The sequence below is a fragment of the Berghia stephanieae genome, chromosome 3 (assembly GCF_034508935.2).
Source record: "Berghia stephanieae isolate SIO BIC M18660-M18661 chromosome 3, UCSD_Bste_1.3, whole genome shotgun sequence".
NCBI classification, from domain to species: Eukaryota; Metazoa; Mollusca; class Gastropoda; order Nudibranchia; family Aeolidiidae; genus Berghia; species Berghia stephanieae.
In genome coordinates this window covers 73,756,631-73,775,603 of record NC_088362.1, presented here as the reverse complement: position 1 = coordinate 73,775,603, position 18,973 = coordinate 73,756,631, and the positions used below count along the sequence as shown (strand labels likewise).

The 18,973-nt window shown below is 34.6% G+C and overlaps 1 protein-coding gene across 11 annotated transcripts in view; it reads right to left on the bottom strand.

Moving 5' to 3' along the window:
* Window positions 1-9,870: 9,870 nt before the first annotated feature.
* The window catches only part of LOC144968411 (retinol dehydrogenase 11-like), a 62,616-nt gene continuing 53,513 nt past the window's right edge, over window positions 9,871-18,973 (bottom strand). For all 11 annotated transcript variants that reach the window (XM_078906723.1, XM_078906729.1, XM_078906725.1 and 8 more), the window contains exons 6-9: window positions 18,763-18,863; window positions 15,402-15,609; window positions 14,639-14,788; window positions 9,871-13,482 (exon numbers count right to left, since the gene is read on the bottom strand). In XM_078906723.1, coding sequence (XP_078762849.1) covers window positions 13,265-13,482; window positions 14,639-14,788; window positions 15,402-15,609; window positions 18,763-18,863 — 677 coding nt within the window. In that variant the 3' untranslated portion in view covers window positions 9,871-13,264. The remainder of the gene's footprint in view (window positions 13,483-14,638; window positions 14,789-15,401; window positions 15,610-18,762; window positions 18,864-18,973) is intronic.

Below are 18,973 nucleotides of genomic sequence, written 5' to 3'. Positions count from 1 at the left end.
AGCCTGTGCAACACTTTTTTGCGATAATGCATTTTAAAATTATAATTATTCCTTGTTGGAGGACGCTGGTGCATTTGGAGGAAGGAATAGCTCAATTGCTCTCAGGTCACCTGTGGAGTTAAAGCCATTATAAAAATGAGTGAACAGTAAAATCACTAGAATTGGATGCTTTGGTTGAAGTAAATGGCACTTCTAAGACAATGCAATAAAATGAAATGAAGAAAAGTGCCTCTTATAGCAAGCTATGAAGTGAAGACACATAGAATTGAGTTGCTGAGGCTTTGCGAGCCATGCAATTGGCTAGTTTTAGCTTTATTTGCTTATTGTTACTGCATTCCTCATCATTTTCAACTCCTTCACCACCATCATCCCCTTGACCACTTACACTTACTTCAGAACAAAAGGCGAATTGGAACAGAGCTTTAAATTTTACTATCCTCCTTTCCTTACACTATTGACAATGACTTTTGCACTGTAGCACCCTTAAGTGACAGCTACTTATCGAAATAATCAGTCATGAGTCACACATCCCTCACTCTTCACCTAACAACACACTTGTGGATCATTCAAGCATGCGTCTATCACCACTTAATTTTGATTCCAACCTTTTGTTGCGTCTTAGCCATCAATGAGTGCTGATAGGCTACACAAAGTACTTAAGAGAAATGTCGACGCACAAGGCTTCTCATCCACCCCAACCCTATGTCTGTTTCCTATTTTACCTTGTGTGTGCTGCTTCCTTTTTTTTTTCTTAATGGGGTACCAAACTTATAACTCACACCCCCGTTGTAGCCGTGTTCTAAGAAATATCCCATTACAGGCATGTGTAATTTATATGAATTATGTAGGCCGTTTCTTCATTTAGAAGACTGGAATAACCCAGGTCTGGTGTTAGCCGCAGATTGAGCTAGAGAGAGGTGGCTTGCTGAGGGTCACATAACACAATGGATATTCGAACTAGGTATCTTTTGGGTGCATAGAGAAGTCCACACTGCCCCCTCTCCTCAGGTCGTTATGGCTTGGCACTGTTTTCTCAAACTTTTTTGCATGTCCCGAGGAGTTCGAGAAAACCATGCTGGAGTAATTGAATCAAGGGGGAGGGCCCTTTCTCTTTTTCTGCTTTTTTTTTTCAAGTGGAAAGACCAAACAAGGAGGAAATAATCATAATCTAGCTTATAAAATGTATAAGGGCTCTAATTTCTTTTGTTGCTGTCTCGTAAAATAATGATCTAGTCTGAGATATTTTTCTCAGCTTATCTGAAAGTCAGTGAACTGTCAAGAATTGTTCCTAAATTTCTTCTTTTTTCTTTTTAACGGGACTAATGAGATTACCACTTAGATTTAAAAGATCTTGAAAACTATTCATTTTGTTCTTACTTCCTACAAGCATGATTTCAGATATTTCTTAATTTAATTTAAGCCCATTAGCATCCATTCGTACCTACGTTTTAATTTTACCTATTTCAAGGGCTTTGGGATCGTTGAGAGATGCATTTCGTATATAATTGTATCATCTGTGCATTTATGATAGCAAGGGTCATTTCGTTCAAATATTTCCTAATTAGAGACAGTATAATAGACATGAAGAATAGGTCTAAACAATGAACCCTGAGGGACTCCAGTTGAACTTACATATATCTTTTGAATTATTACTTGTTTTCAATTTCATAGACAGGATGAAAACAATTTAAAGCTGAACCAGATATTCCAAAGGTAAGGTATTTTGTGAATGATCTATTACTATTATGTCAAAAGCTGCCGAAAGATCTGTATCAACATAATTACAGAAATTGACCCTTTATCAATGATTTCAAGAGGGTTATTCACCACATGCAAGACTGCCGTGTTCATGCTAATAATAAAATGTTAAGAGTAGTTGGGGTTTTTTTTTAGACTTAGAGGGACAGAAAAGAGGAATTTCTGCTTGGATTTGGATCATGTTTTTTTTTTTTTAATGACTTAATTCAAGTGTTGTTCTGTCATCTGCATTTTTGCCAAGTTGGGGCCTAACAATTGCCAAAATTTGCCAAAAAGACCAAAATTTGCCGAGCAGAACAAAGTCTCCCGGTAAAAATTAACACGCTATATGGAAAAATAAATATAAAAGACATTTTATTACACTTAAAGGAAGCTGCATTTATTATTTTCCGCACTGTAACGCGATTTATGCGCCTAAACTTTCAGACAATCACACTCACACACACACACACAATAGAACATTTACACTGGCGAACATTCAACTCGAGTCACTCAGAGGGCCCACTCCCTCTCATTCACGGATTCACAGTATCAAACTTTCACACCTGTCTGTAGACTATCTCAAACGTACACTTTCTCTCAGACTCATCAAATGCCTAGTTTTCCTTTACTACTCAAAAAAAAGAGGCATCACTGAATACATGTAATAATAATAATGATGCTGAAAACTTATATAGCGCAGTGATGCCAAAACTCCGGTTTCACCGGAAAAAACTCCGGTCTGGAGCAAAAAATTCCGGGCTCCGGGCAACTTCCGTCAAATTCCGGTGAGGTCAATTTGTTCCAAGGATACCCCCCTCCCTTCCAACCACCACATTATCATCATTACCACTAGTATTACAACCATCATCACCACCACTACTGCTGCAACCACCACCACATCATCATCACTACCACTACTACTACAACCACCACCACATCATCACTACCACTACTACAACCACCACCACATCATCACTACCACTACTTATACAACCACCACCACCACATCATCACTACCACGACTTCTACAACCACCACTACAACCACTACCACATCATCACTACCACTACTACTACAACCACCACCACCACATCATCATCACTACCACTAATACTACTACAACCACCACCACATCATCATCACTACCACCACTACCACAACCACCACCACACCATCATCACTACCACCACTACTACAACCACCATCACCACCACATCATCATCACTACCAATACTACTACAACTACTACCATCACCTCATCTTCATTACTACAACTACAACCACCACCACCACATCATCATCATCATCACTACCACTGCTATTACAACCACCACATCATCATCATCATCATACTACTACTACTACTACTGCTAATGCTACTACTATACTACAACAACAACCACTACAATATCATCATCACTACCACTACTACTACAACCACCAGCACCACATCATCATCACGACCAGTACTACTACAACCACCACCACCACATTATCATCACTACCACTACTACTACAACCACCACTACAACATCATCACTACCACTACTACCACAACCACCACAACCACATCATCACTACCACTACTACTACAACCACCACCACCACCACATCATCACTACCACTACTACTACAACCACCACAACCACATCATCACTACCACTACTACAACAACCACCACCACATCATCACTACCACTACTACTACAACCACCACAACCACATCATCATTACCACTACTACTACAACCACCACCACCACCACCACATCATCACTACAACTAATACTACTACAACCACCACCACAACATCATCATCACTACCACTAATACTACTACAACCACCACCACATCATCATCACTACCACCACTACTACAACCACCACCACATCATCATCACTACCACCACTACTACAACCACCACTACATCATCATCACTACCACTAATACTACTACTACAACCACCACCACATCATCATCACTACCACCACTACTACAACCACCACCACATCATCATCACTACCACCACTACTACAACCACCATCACCACCACATCATCATCACTACCAATGCTACTACAACTACTACCATCACCTCATCTTCATTACTACAACTACAACCACCACCACCACATCATCATCATCACTACCACTGCTACTACAACCACCACATCATCATCATCATCACTACTACTACTACTACTGCTAATGCTACTACTATACTACAACATCAACCACTACAATATCATCATCACTACCACTACTACTACAACCACCAGCACCACATCATCACGACCAGTACTACTACAACCACCACCACCACATTATCATCACTACCACTACTACTACAACCACCACTACAACATCATCACTACCATTACTACTACAACCACATCATCACTACCACTACTACTACAACCACCACCACCACCACATCATCACTACCACTACTACTACAACCACCACAACCACATCATCACTACCACTACAACAACAACCACCACACTCATCACTACCACTACTACTGCAACCACCACAACCACATCATCACTACCACTACTACTGCAACCACCACCACCACCACATCATCACTACCACCACTACAACAACCACCACCACATCATCATCACTACCAATACTACTACAACTACTACCATCACCTCATCTTCATCACTACCACCACTACTACAACAACCACTACAATATCATCATCACTACCACTACTACTACAACCACCAGCACCACATCATCATCACGACCAGTACTACTACAACCACCACCACCACATTATCATCACTACCACGACTACTACTACAACCCACATCATAATTACCATTACTACTACAACCACCACTACCACATCATCATCACTACCATTTGTACTACAACCACCACCACCACCACCACCACCACATCAACATCACTACCACCACCACATCATTATCATCACGACCACAACTACTACAACCACTATACCACCACCACATCATCACTACAACTACTACTTCAACCAGCACCACCACCATATCATCATCACTACAACTACTACCTCAACCACCACCACCACCACCATATCATCATCACTACCACTACAACTACAACATCAGCCACTATCACATCTTCATCATCTCTACCACTATTACTACAACCACCAACACCACATCATCCTCACTACCACCAGTACTACAATCTCTACCGTTAGGTTTTGGCGCTTTACTTCATTTGAAATAAGGAAACTTTGAGATTGTAATTTGCAATGTGTTTATGTATCATAATATACACTGTAATTCTAATCAGTTATCTATTTAGAACTATACAATATGTAAGCACAATGCCAAATATCGTTCCAATTCCTTTTTTTTTTGTGAGTGGAAATTCCTCTTTCGGCGTTGAAATTCCTACGAGTGGTGGCTGAAACTCCTGTGAGCCAAATTTAAAGTTGGCATCTCTGTATAGCGCTAGAACTCCGAGACACCAGACTAAGCGCTTAAATTACAAATTACTTTGGCTGAAACATACTCGTTCACACACACAAGCATACATTATTGTGTAGTAAAGGGAAACTAGTCCTTTGATGTTGTCTTCTGTGTGGCTTCTAGAAGACAAAACAAAGCTTATAAAAAGAAAAACTTCGTTTAGCATCAGCGAGCTGACGAACATGTTGAGAAGGCATACCAGGACGCCAAGGCAGCGAGAGCTGGAACATGATCTGCGACAGACATCCAGAAAAGAGAGATCAATGATTCCAGTATTGGACTCTCTTACAGCACTGGGACCCAGTTTCTCATTATATCTAGTCAACTCATGCTGAAGAAGATGACAAAAATCAGGAATTGCAGTGTATGCAGATACACTGCGAGGCATAAGAGGAATGTTCTTTGGACTGAAAATCCTAATATTCTTCAAAAATTCCAAGCCGGGTTGCCCTTCAAGGGACATGTATTTTTGAAGCTTGGCATATGTTGCCTGATAAGCATAAGAAAACCGTTGTCTGGCTTCTTCCTTCTCTCTGCCGGTGAAGCACTGAGGGAAGAACTCAGCTTCAGCCAGTTTAGGCCCAGGCAAAGCTGCAAAGTTTCGCACCTTTTTTTCGTTATTTTGTTTTCGCTTTTTTTCTTTTTCTTTTTTTTTTTAACAAAAATTTGCCAATTTTTTCCAATTTTGGGAAATTTGCCGATGTTTGCGATTGCCCTGGTATTTGCCGCCGCAAATAATGCAGATGACAGGTTGTTATGCAAAGGCAGTTTGCATTTTAAAATTGTATTAACCAACGCAACACACATCACTAAATAATGAATAACACTGAGAAGGCTTTCCATTCAAATCACATTTTTATTGAAAAACTATCTAAATTTACAGTATAGTCAAAGCGCTGACAGTACTGGCATTAAAAATAGTACCATTTTTATCTTCTCAAATCAACTAAATTTTAATATCTGGCATGGCTACTGTAAGAGAGCATAAATGTACGTATTTGAAAACAGGGCAACAACATACTCAATTTTATATTCAGTTGACACATGAAGGATTATAGTTCTAGCTTTCACGTTCTTACCGTGTTTTGATCGTAGACGTGCCAGTGACATCATCTCTCTCTCTCTCTCTCTCTCTCTCTCTCTCTCTCTCTCTCTCTCTCTCTCTCTCTCTCTCTCTAAGCGCCCTGGAAGAAAATAAATATCTTTCAGTGCAATGAATTCTCCTCAAAAATTATCTTTTGTGAAATCGGGCCATTCAATCTTTTCCCCCGATTTATCCATGGTCAATTTATTCAGTGTCATACACACATAAAACACAAGCAAAATATGATCACATAGAACAAATCGGCTCACTGTTGATAATTGAAAATATAGAGTAATATATCGCTGTGGAAAGGCACTTATGCAACAATATTTTTTTTAATAAAGAAGTTTAACACAATGTTATATTATTTCGGATACAGTATCCAAATATATTTTAAAAACAATTTACTATGGAAACACTTTTGATTTTCTTCCCCATCCGCAAGTAGCATTATATTTGTTATGAATTCAACTAAACATGTTGGAAAAAGAAGCTCAAAATCTATAATTATAGTCTATATGCCAAGGGAGTGAAGATCATATGACCTGATAATCCAAGACGCTTAAAAGGTATTTTACAGGACATGGAAAATTATGTCCAAATTTGAAATAGTTATAAATCCTATGAATGGTGTGAGTGGGCATGATTTACAGTATTGAAATGACATTTTAGATTTAAGAATATTTTCGTTGACAAAATGCAGTTGTCACAGAAAAGGCCCATTGAATATTCCTATTTTATTTATAGCAACTAACCAACCTAAACATTTTAAGCTGATTAGAAACAATAATCTTAAAGTAAAGATTAAAGATGCCGTGCGCTTGACTAAGTAACTCGTACCATTGCCATCCTGAAATATAACGGACCAACAAACAAAACTATGTGTAACCTGTCTGGCTAATACAATTAATTGAGAATTACTGATAAACATGGATGGCAAAAAACAAACAAACAAACAATAACAAAGACCCGAGTGACGTCAACTTCTTTCTATCTATAAGAATGTACGTACGATCATGTGACCCCAAAACGTGGAACGCTTTAAGGATATTTTACAGGACATTACAAAATTCTGTTGTTTTGAAATAGTTACAGATCCTTTAAAAGGGGTTTGTGTGCATGTTTTGCACGGATGATATAATATTTTTGTCGACAGATGTTTTTGTAACAAAGAAGCACGTGGTGCTTTCAAATTTTTTATGTTATCAATGCAAAAATCGAAACACGATTTTATGTGCGCGTCTTGGCATTCGTCCTTTGTCAATTATTTTGCGTTTGATTAATTTTTAAATCAGGTCGTATTCAGGGCATTTCTTATAACAACAACAACAACAACAATAATGATAAGAAAGTAATAATAGTAACAATAATAATATCAATTAAATTTACAATGATAAATTCAGCAGGTAAATCTCTATTGAAAAGAAAAATTCTCATAAATTACATTTGGTTTAGATTCAACACGTATATTTGATATATGCGTATATCTAACAAGAGTCAGATAAAGATAAAAGACCCCCCCCCCCCAAACAAAACAAACAAAGTCACGATTAACAAAGAAAAAAAATCATCATTCTGAGCACTCATTTGATAGCTAGTCATAATTAAAGTACACATTTTTGATAGTAAGGAGAGTCAGAATTCATCCCAGTGTCTTTTGTGTGATACTGATTTATTTATAACATTTTAATGTCACTCCTTTGATAGGGGACGAAGTGGCCTAGCGGTTAAGGCATTGCACTGTCACCCGGAAGGAAGGTCCCGGGTTCGAGCCCCGCTTCAGGGACTTTCGGTTTTTATCCTTGGGCAAGATCATTGACCACCAATTTGCTCGCTGGGAGAACATGGGTGATTCCTGTTGACATCAGACATCTTGTTTGATGAATTATCTATATTTTTTTTTTTTGGAATGCCTAGGCGACGATATCTTATGATGTCGAGGTGGAAGCGCATATTATTTTTGTTCTTTTGATAGGACTTTGATTTACATAATCAATGTCACTGTAGGATGTAGAGATGAAAACAAATAGGTTTTGAACCGTGATCTTTGACATGACAATCATCAACCAGTCTATTTCACCTCCATATTTTACAATTGTGATATGTATATTTTTTCCCCTATGAAAAATAAAATCACTCTGGCATGACTTATACTTATCTCTTGAGTATTGCGTATGTCTTGTAGGCTATCATTTTAACCAAAGAGGTATTTAGACTTGTGCTCAGAAACAATTGATTTTTCATGCTAAAATAATAATATATACACAATTCTCGCTCTCAGAAGAAGCCAAAAAGCGGCCTAGAATCCAAGCATGCCAAAATCGGATGCTCATGTGAGGTAACGACTTGTTATATGTATAAAATTCACTCACCCAGCTCCGATGTGCCGTATTGCGGAGCATGCTAGAACCCAGCGAGTACTGTATTCATGCTTTTCTAATGTTATAAGTCAGCTTTTTTTTCTAGACCAGAATTAGAATGATGTAGAATTAGACAATATGAAACATAGCGTGCAGCCATTTTGAGTCAAAGTGTCATTAACATAATGAATAGTACAAACTAAAGAGCTGCATTAAAAAATATATGTAGTTGAGAAAGTGCACTGCCCAAATTATATTTTCAATATTCAAAACAAACTTACATTTTAGACTATGGATGGTTTGAAGTTGTCAACTCTGTAAAAGCGTTTATTCAATGTCAATCGTTTAAAAAAAATACATTATGTGAACTAGCTTTTGCAATAGATAAAAACATTAAGGTCATTATCAATTCGACATTTTGACACAATTCATAGGTCAGGTAAGAAAGGCGGAGTAATTTCACTGGTTACTTTTTTGTTGTTGTAAAGGCCGAGTGAACCAGTATTCTTTTGCAAGCAAAATATTATTCCTGCATTGAATACATGTCAAATAGGGAGCAGCGTGGATCAGACGTAAGGTTTTTGCTTGTTTCCCAACATTTACAGGGTTCGACTATAAGCCTTGCTGTTTGGCCTTGAGTAAGCCACCCGCCCTAACTCACTTTTGAGGCGCTACACTGCGCCGGATGCTTGGCTTATCCAGTCTTTCCTTGGAATAGACCCTTAATACAAATATCCCCCTGAGAATAAATAAAGGGAATTTTATTATTCATTTAAGAAAAAAAAAGATCACATTTTGTCCCATTATTTTAATCCTAAAATCATTAGCAAAGATTGATGAGCACTATTTTATTGACCCTATGTTCTGATCCAATCATTTTATTTCAGTTAAAGAGGTATCAAACATGGTGTGAAATTATCCCACTTAACCATAGTTTAAACATCAAAGCTCCTCTCACATTTGCCGAGGATCTGAACAGGTGTGAATGATACAGTAAAAAAAGCACAAAAAGGAAAAACACAACAAAAATCATCCCAAAAATTATTCGTCGTCGACAGAGTTTTATCTTGTATTATTTCTGTCTGCTGTGTTGTACCATTTACACTTGTTCAGGGTCATGTTTTACAAGAGTGTCTGCTCCCAACCATTTATATATAAATTATATATATATATATATATATATATATATATATATATTATATATATAGTAGTTTTAAAACAATTTATTGTAAATTGTCAGGTGAGAAATTTTATATATTCAAACAAACAAAAAAAGGTATGAAACTCATTGCGTCAACAATCTTATATATAATATTGCACATTGCCCACTTTAAGTGTATAAAAAAGGTCCCTTGTTCTATGTTTGTGGTACCCTGCAATTGTTCATTACATTTAGTGTATTGGTTGATAATGTAGACACCAATAGATCTGTTTATTTAAAATGATTCCGTATTGTATTTTAAATGAAAAAAAAAAATAATAAAAGGCCACCTTTGAATGTTAGCGCCAGTTTAATCAACACAACATGAACATTAATGTAGTGCAATATCTAATAAACGTGCCTAGAGCGCTTTGCAAGGGGTTTCTAGCCAATAGCAACACTTAACATGTAGGACGAGGCATGATGCCTGTTAGGTGATATTACTTTTTTTCCGACAGAGACAGCGCTTTTAAATCATTTTACACTTGAGTGCAGTGAGAGAAACCGAGAAAAGAGCTTTTTTTTTTCAAAGTCATCTATGCGCCGCTAAGAGCAGGTCTCGAACCATGGACCCTCTGGTCCAAAGACGAGTATCATGAATAACACAAGACTACATAGCCGAACAGGTCGAGTCAAAAAGATGCTTTTTTTTTTTTTAATCACATTTCTATAAAGTTTCAGGCTTGGGATTTTATGACTATTATAGATAGAATGCGCTTGGGTAAGAAGCTCATAACATTGCCATCCGGAAGTATAACGGACCAGCACACAAAACTGTGTGTATCCATGAACGTTTCTAGTCAGGTTAATACAGTTCAGTGAGCATTACTCATAAACGCGGATGGCATAAAACAATAACAAAGACCTGAGTGACGTCATGTTCGAACTATCTATAGAGTCATATAATTTATAAATCGCCGATATTTAAAGTAAAAGTTTTCTGGCCGATATGGAAAAAAGCAGTTTCTTTTCCAAATATAGCAGAACAATGAGGACGATGATGAAGTTGACATTACATTTTGTGATCAAATTGTATCTCAAAATATCGGTTGCCACACTGCTGATAGAGAATAGAGTTAGAATTATAAAATGTCAAAAAACATGTCAATTTGTTGCTTAAACTGGAGATTACATTCAAATTCTACATCGTTTAATTTACGTTTACTTTTTCAATATTCAAGCGCAGCATATGCAATTGTAGTTGACAATGCTTTATATAATTGCTGTTCCAAAAGACGTGTTGAAATATGATATTTTCATAACATTTATATTTTTTTTACAATGCAAAGACCACATAAACAACTTACTGTACTTTCAATGGGTCATCATAATATCAATAGTCACGGACCCATTCTTGCATTAATTTTGGCATGCCTTTTTCGCTTCTTGCAGATTAAAGACAATTATATCAAAATGTTTTAATAAAGCAACAACCATTGATATTAATTTACTGATCCCTATTATTTTTCTCTTCCTCTATCGTAGATGTATATTAATAACACCCAACAATAAAATTGCATAGTTGTAGGTTGAAACATGATGAATTATAGTATATTTATAAGAAAAGAAGGAAAGAAAATTGAAATTTTATTTTTAACCAAGACTGCCAACATATTAAAAAAAATAAAATAAAATAAAATAAAATAATATATATATATATATATATATATATATATATATATATATAGTGTCCTCTCAATATCATGATTAAAAATTTAGAATAGAATCAAACAAGATAATTCGAGGTGATAAATAACAATGTCACCTTCTGCACTTTGTTTGAGGAAAAAAAGTAACACATCAAAACGAGATTCTAATGAATATCCTAACAACGGTTAATGGTATTGTCATTGTAGATACTAAATACTATATCTATTGAAATAAAACAAACATAAGCTTCAAACCAAGCAAAATAAAAAAAAAGGAATAAAAATAAACATGATGGGGTTAAAACTGTAAAAAATGACTTTGATTTTAACTCATTCACTGTAACATAATTACAAGGGCATACAATTGTAGATGCAAAATAGAAGCTAAGTGAAATGGAATCTTATCCATATTTACATATTAGTATCAGTATATTATTATACTATTATATACAAATCATATATATTACAAGTGAAAATAATTTTAAATAAGGCACATGGGTGCAGTAAGCAGTAAGCCACTTTCGGAAAGCAACGATTTTTTTCTATAACAAAATCAGTCATAAAAAGTCACAAGGCAAAATAGTCATTATTCGAGGTCTAAAAGACAACATCTCTAATTATAAACGAAAATAAAAATATGTATTTCCTTAGATATCTTGAAATCATTTGTGACAGAATATAGATTTAACTTTGAAAATAATTGAGTCATTGGCAATTTATAATATTCGTCAACAACACTTTTCAAAGATGTGTTTATCGAAATTCAAATATAAACCTTAATGAAGTAATTAATTTTGGTGAATCTGTTTAAAATGTTGAGAATGATAATTACAATTTTATATCATATTAAGTATACATTCGTCCTCTCAATACTTACATTTGTGAAAAATCAGTCTTTATTTAAGTGGCAAGAAATTCTGGAAGAGTGGTAGCTAAACGTCTTCAGAAAAGATACATCTATCAAATGTTCTAAGCTTAGACATTATATAAAAGCTATACGTTTAAGAAGATGCCCCTTTTATGAGCTTTCTGTCTCTTTAAATATAAATTTGTCCACTGTAAAACAAAAAGAAAATGTGTCTGAATTGCAACATACTATGACCAAAAAAAAAAAATTGATTTAAAAAATATTTTAAGGAATGGCTACTTGACTGTATTTCGTTTCTCAGTCAAGTCAACTATTTTTTTTCTCTTTATTTTGTCATTTTCTTTTATTTTTCAAAGGCTCTACTTCGTTACACTGAATCTTACTAATTTTACGTCTTTTGACCAAGAGCCGTCTTCTAGGGAAAAATTCCTTATCATTTGTGCATGCTTATATTGCCGATGGAGACGCAAGGGTAAAAAAGTGTAAAAACGTGATTTGTATTACACTATACAGTAGAGGTAGTTCTCCAACCTTTAAGATAAAAAATATTTTTGTTTCTCATTACGTCATTTATTCACATAAGCTCATAATGATAAAGAGTTGGTGTTGTGCGACACTAGAACTTGAAATTATTATAATCTACTTTTTCATTAAATTGAAATAATAGTTTAATTTCAACGTTGCATTAGATTTTTCAGACAAAATAGTCTTCTCAATTTTATCTTGAAGATTTTGTCAATAGTGCGGGGTAAATCAACAGATTAATATTCGTAAAGCTTAACAGTATTAAATTCTCTATCGATTTACACAAGACATCCATTTATAACTAACACTAACATTTAAATATCTATGATCTGCCAAGACTCATTCTCATCATTAACAAATCTTACTTATTGCGATTTCTTATTCACTTCTGAGGAAACCTTTGTGTTGATGACCGAGTCCTCGTTATCGTCATGTGTATCTGGCACCCATGGTTCATCCTCGTCTGGAAGTTTGATGTCAACACCACACAACCGTGCACTGACCTTCCACAAGTCTATGGCTAGTGTTTTGTCAATAACTTTGTCCGACGTCTTGAGGACTTGACAGTTTGCAAAGATTTTGCCTGTTTAGAGACAAGGATAATTTAACACTTTTTATTGCGAACAGCATAGGATGTCCATAATGTCTTTCCCTGATTTCATAGACTTATTATTCTAAAACGTTATAGATATTTGCATTTGTTTTGCACCATCTTCTAGGGAAAGTCAAACATTTATAAGCCATTGATCCATATCACATCACCTAATTTACCAAAATTTACATGAACTTAGTAAAAGACCTCATATTTTTTCTCTTTCTATTTCGGAATAGCAATTGTACGAGGAAAATCGCTTGGTTGACGGAAGTAGGATCAATCTCTCACAATGCGTGCCAGCAAATTTAGATTATCCTAGTTTTTAAAAACTGTTTTCCTGTAATGGTCTGCCAAAACTGGACAATGGAAGGTTGTTGAGCTACTTTGACGATTTTGTCTCATGCATTCACATTACACCAAAAAGGAATTGTGTCGCACTTTTGTCGTTCCAAATTAAGAAGGAGAAAAAAGTTACGGAGAGAATAATTATGTCTTCAACGTTTAGGTTGATTTTGGAAAATTTGGTGATGTAATGTGGGTTGATAACTAATGAGAATAAAATGTAGGATTTTTCCTGAGAAGATTGTGAAAACCAGATGCAAACATTGATAATGGTTTTAGAATAATACATCTTTGAAATCAGGGAGAGACTTTTTGGGCACTCTGTATATCAAATTTGAAGAATAATGAAAAAAAGAAAACTGATCTTTTTAGCGCTTAGACTTAATGTGATATAAACAAATCTGTAATTCTGATATTTAACTTAGTACAATTTCCAAATACTTTTCCGTAATAATAATAATAATAATAATAATAATAATAATAATAATAATAATAATAATAAATAATAATGATAATAATAATAATAATAATAATAATAATAATAATAATAATAATAATAATAATAATAATAATAAATAATAGTAATAATAATAAAAATAATAATAATAATAATAATGATGATGATGATACACTGTCTACTCTTTATTCTTTAGGATGGCTGGTATAACTGATATGGCGGCATAATTGGTGAGCATTGTACTTCAACACAAACCATCAATATGAAAGCTCATTTGTTTTATGCAATAAATTTCGTCATCGTATTTTTTCGACTTTTATCGGACACACAGGCCGCCCAATTTACCTGAATGGTCACGGAGTTTGTCAGCAACAGCACAGTAGACAATGGTTTGACATCCATCTTCAGGGGATTTGAACATGAACCTGGAGAATGTTCTCAAGAAGTTGCCGTACATACCAGGGTAATCTCTCATCAGATCCGTGCTGCAGGCGCCTGTTACGTGAGAGGGTAAAGAACTTGATATTATATACTGTCGTACTTGAAAGAAAGGGATTTACTCCATATTGACCAGACACCTTTTACTTCAAACTTCTAATTGTTTAAAATCACTGCCACTTTACACTAATGTTTAAAATCTGAGACTTCAAAGAGGTAGAGGATCTAACCAATGAGGGGGGGGGGGGGTCTAATACTAATTGACAGTCATTTTGAATGAACCCTACGTAACCCTACGTGTGCATTCCAAAAGGTGCTGTAGAATATGTTTCTCAGGCTTGCCAACAATTTATCATGTCTTACAATGGTACATCCCGGGTAATTTTTAAAGTAAAAAAAAAAATATTTAAAAAATACAAAAAAAATATTTAAAAAAACCCCCAAAACCCCCCCAAAAAACAACAACCCAAAACAAGATAATTTCTTACATTACAACCAACTCATAATTCCTATTTCTTATCCTTTTTAATTTTAAATTCACTTTCAGAGGTTTGATTCATCCCGACATAGTATTGTTTTGAGACGATGGGTCACATATGATACCATACTTGATATTTATAGGTTTCAACAAGCAAAGTCATTTCACAAATGTCCAAATCAATCAGCTTACCTGGATGTACTCCAAAACACCAAACACACGACGAGAACATTTGTCTGTGAGATTCAACATTGAGGAGCACCTGGGCCAGCTTGGATCGACAGTAGGCTCCATAGATGTCATAGTGCATGCTCAATTCTAGGTCATTGAGGTCAAGACTACCCTTTGTGTAGGCAGTGGATACAACATTTATAACTCTAGAAGGTGCGTTCTTTTTTAACTGGTAATAGAAAGAAAAGAAACAAAACAATCTTTAAAAATTCATTAGATACGTTTAAACTGCTACACCCCCTCTCTCAAGAAAAAAATATTGGGGGAATAATTGTGGGATTAAAAAAAAATGGGCTGTGCTTAGGACAATTTAAGAGTGGTAGAAAACGATTTTCTAATTCTCTTATACATTTTGGATGTTAAAAATGAGCAATACTGGAGGCAAATTGAGTGGTAAAAAAACCCAAACAACAAAACAACGCTTTCGGAGCTTTTCTCTAAATTTCATGCATATTCCTGAGGCTTCGTGAAATGTTTTACACAACAATTCTTTTTCATACGCAGAAACTCCTTGAACTCATTCAGATAGATGAAGAATCTAGGTTATTCTTCCTGCACTCATTTGAACCACGCAGCTATAATTTTCCTCTCTGACTATGTAATCATCATCATCATCATCATCATGATGCTTGGTGAATGAAACACATGGCTCTTGATTTACATTCACTTTAGCTTTTTCGTATTTTATGTAACACTATGTGTTCTTGTGGTATGACACTCAAATCCGCATCGGAAGGTCCTAGGTTCGACTCACGCTCTGAGCGACGCATAATTGAGTCCGTGGAAAATGCTCTTTACTCACTTTCTCTCACCGTACTCAGATGAAAAACGAGTACCGAGCCATTAACAGCTTTGTTTATGTTGGGAAAAAATATAATATTGCCAAAAACGCGTCGAGCCTTGTCTACATGTTAAGTGTTGCTACTGGCTCGGGATCCATTGTAAAGCGCTTTGAGCACGTTTAGTTTGCTCAATATAAATGCTCAAGCATTTTTAAAAGACTCATTCGTTGCCTTCCAAAGGATAGTTCTATTTTCGTCATTATAATATTGAGTTTATGTCTTGTATTGTAGACATGATCTAAAAGGTATTGTTGCGTCTCTCTTGTTTGAATTATAAGCCTACTAGAAAACTGGAAGATCGACGAATAGAGGACGAATCATCCTCTGAAATTTGGTATGCCACAGGGATCGGTATTGGGCCCAGTTCTTTTTACAAAATTAAACGATACCCCTAGGATCAATTACTACTACTACTACTACTACTACTACTACTACTACTACTACTACTACTACTACTACTACTACTATATTATATTATTATTATTATTATTATTATTATTATTATTATTATTATTATATTATTATTATTATTATTATTATTATTATTATTATTATTATTATTATTATTATTATTATATTATTATTATTATTATTATTATTATTATTATTATTATTATTATTATTATTATTATTATTATTATTATTATTATTATTATTATTATTATTATTATATTAATATAATTATTATTATTGTTATTATTATTATTATTATTATTATTATTATTATTATTATTATTATATTATTATTATTATTATGATTATTATCATTATTATTATTATTATTATTATTATTATTATTATTATTGTTGTTGTTGTTGTTATTATTATTACTATTATTATCATTATTATTATTATTGTTATTATCATCATCTCTTTTTATGGGCGGGGGAGGGGGTGGGGGAGAGGCAGACCTGTGAGATGACCAAAGGAAAAATATTTGTAGTGACTTATGCTTTTTTTTCTACATTGATAACTTTACTGTGTCTCTCTCGTTCTGATGAAAGTAAAAAACGGAAAGAACAATGGTCAGGCAATAACAAAGTATTGTTTACACAGGACATTGTCTCGGTCTGACATGCGGCTCATTTATTATTGTATTTTCTTATAACTTAATTCTTTGGTCTTGCGCACTTATAAAACTTGTCCAGCCCATGAAACTGGACATCTTTATTGAACTACTAAATTGAAACTGAGCGAATTGCATTCAATGATATGTTTGAATGGGATATATGTGCCTCATCATTTCATAACGGTATTTTATCATGTTGGGATGAATCGGTCACCAAAATGTGAATTTAGAAATAGTATGATGAGAAATACAAATTTAAATTTTTCTGCAATTTAACAAGTAGTTGCTATTCTCACCTATAATAAAGAGAAATTAAGACCAAGTTTTTATACTTATTTGTGGCCATATTTTGAATTTAATGCACCTGACATAATACTGCTTTGAGAGGTTGGGTCATATATGGATACATATCTGGAAACAATTATCAGATGTCTCAAACGACTTTTCAATCGAAGATAACCTTTCATCGGTTTTCATGCCCTTTATTAGTCCATCTCGAAATGTTATTTAAATATTGGGTGTATTTGTATGCCTTAGGTGAAAGAATACTCGTCTTTGCAGGTTAATTGTTGATTTTATCAAAATATTGCCAATTTATTTTCTTTTTTTTTTATATTTTCTTTAATCAAAAGACACATAAAAAGCACGTTTTAAATCGTTTAAGTGGTGTTTGGTGGAAGTGGCTAATGCAAATGTTGACTGAAGCTCGATGTTAGCGGCGCAGCACACTAGTAATAGTTACAGATCTTTTAGGGATTTATAGGGTATAACGCATGAGTTAATCTCGATTTTGGTTGCATAAAACGTACATCAATGTTTTGATACCCTTGCTCAATACACAGAGCAGTGAAAACAGGAAAAGATAACATTTTTTGACAACCCATCCAAAAAATAATAATAGATAAATAAATGAGTAAATAAACAAATAAAAAGCAAGAGACGGCACACCGATTCCATAAAATCATAGCTTTATATTTACCCACCATCTCTTTACGTTCGGAATTTTTCCTCTTTAAAATATTTATTGCAGTTGGCATATAGATTCATTGTCTGATTCAATTTTAGTGCCTTTGGGGGAAGGGGGGGGGGGGGTGGGGGGTGGAGGTTATTGCTTTCTCTTGATTGATTTTTTTACAGTTGATTTTATTTTGTTGAATAATATACTATTGATGGAAGGCATGTTTTATATGACCAGATACACAATCACAATACACAACTTGGACTGTTTGATCTCACTCAACATGTCGGGATTAATAAGTCACATAAAACTGAATTTTTAGTTTAAAATATGAAAATTAAGTGAGATTGAATGTGTTTTATTATAAAAAATAAATATCATTTCGTGAGTTGTAAAAATGCTAATATTGAATAATTCCAGTGATTTTGATATTAAATTCAATTTTCAGCTTACCTTATCTGCTAGTAAATGGGTAAGGTAATAATGGCTGAGGTAGTTGACGCCAAAACACTTCTCAAAACCGTCATTTGTTTCAGCCTGTGGTCCCATGTAAGCTGTGGGGATATGAAAATAAATTGATTTTTATTTGTTTGTTTTTTAGGAGTTTTACGTGACTTTTCAGTCAGGTGCTAGGAGGAAAGTTGTTATTCTGAAGTTAAAGGTA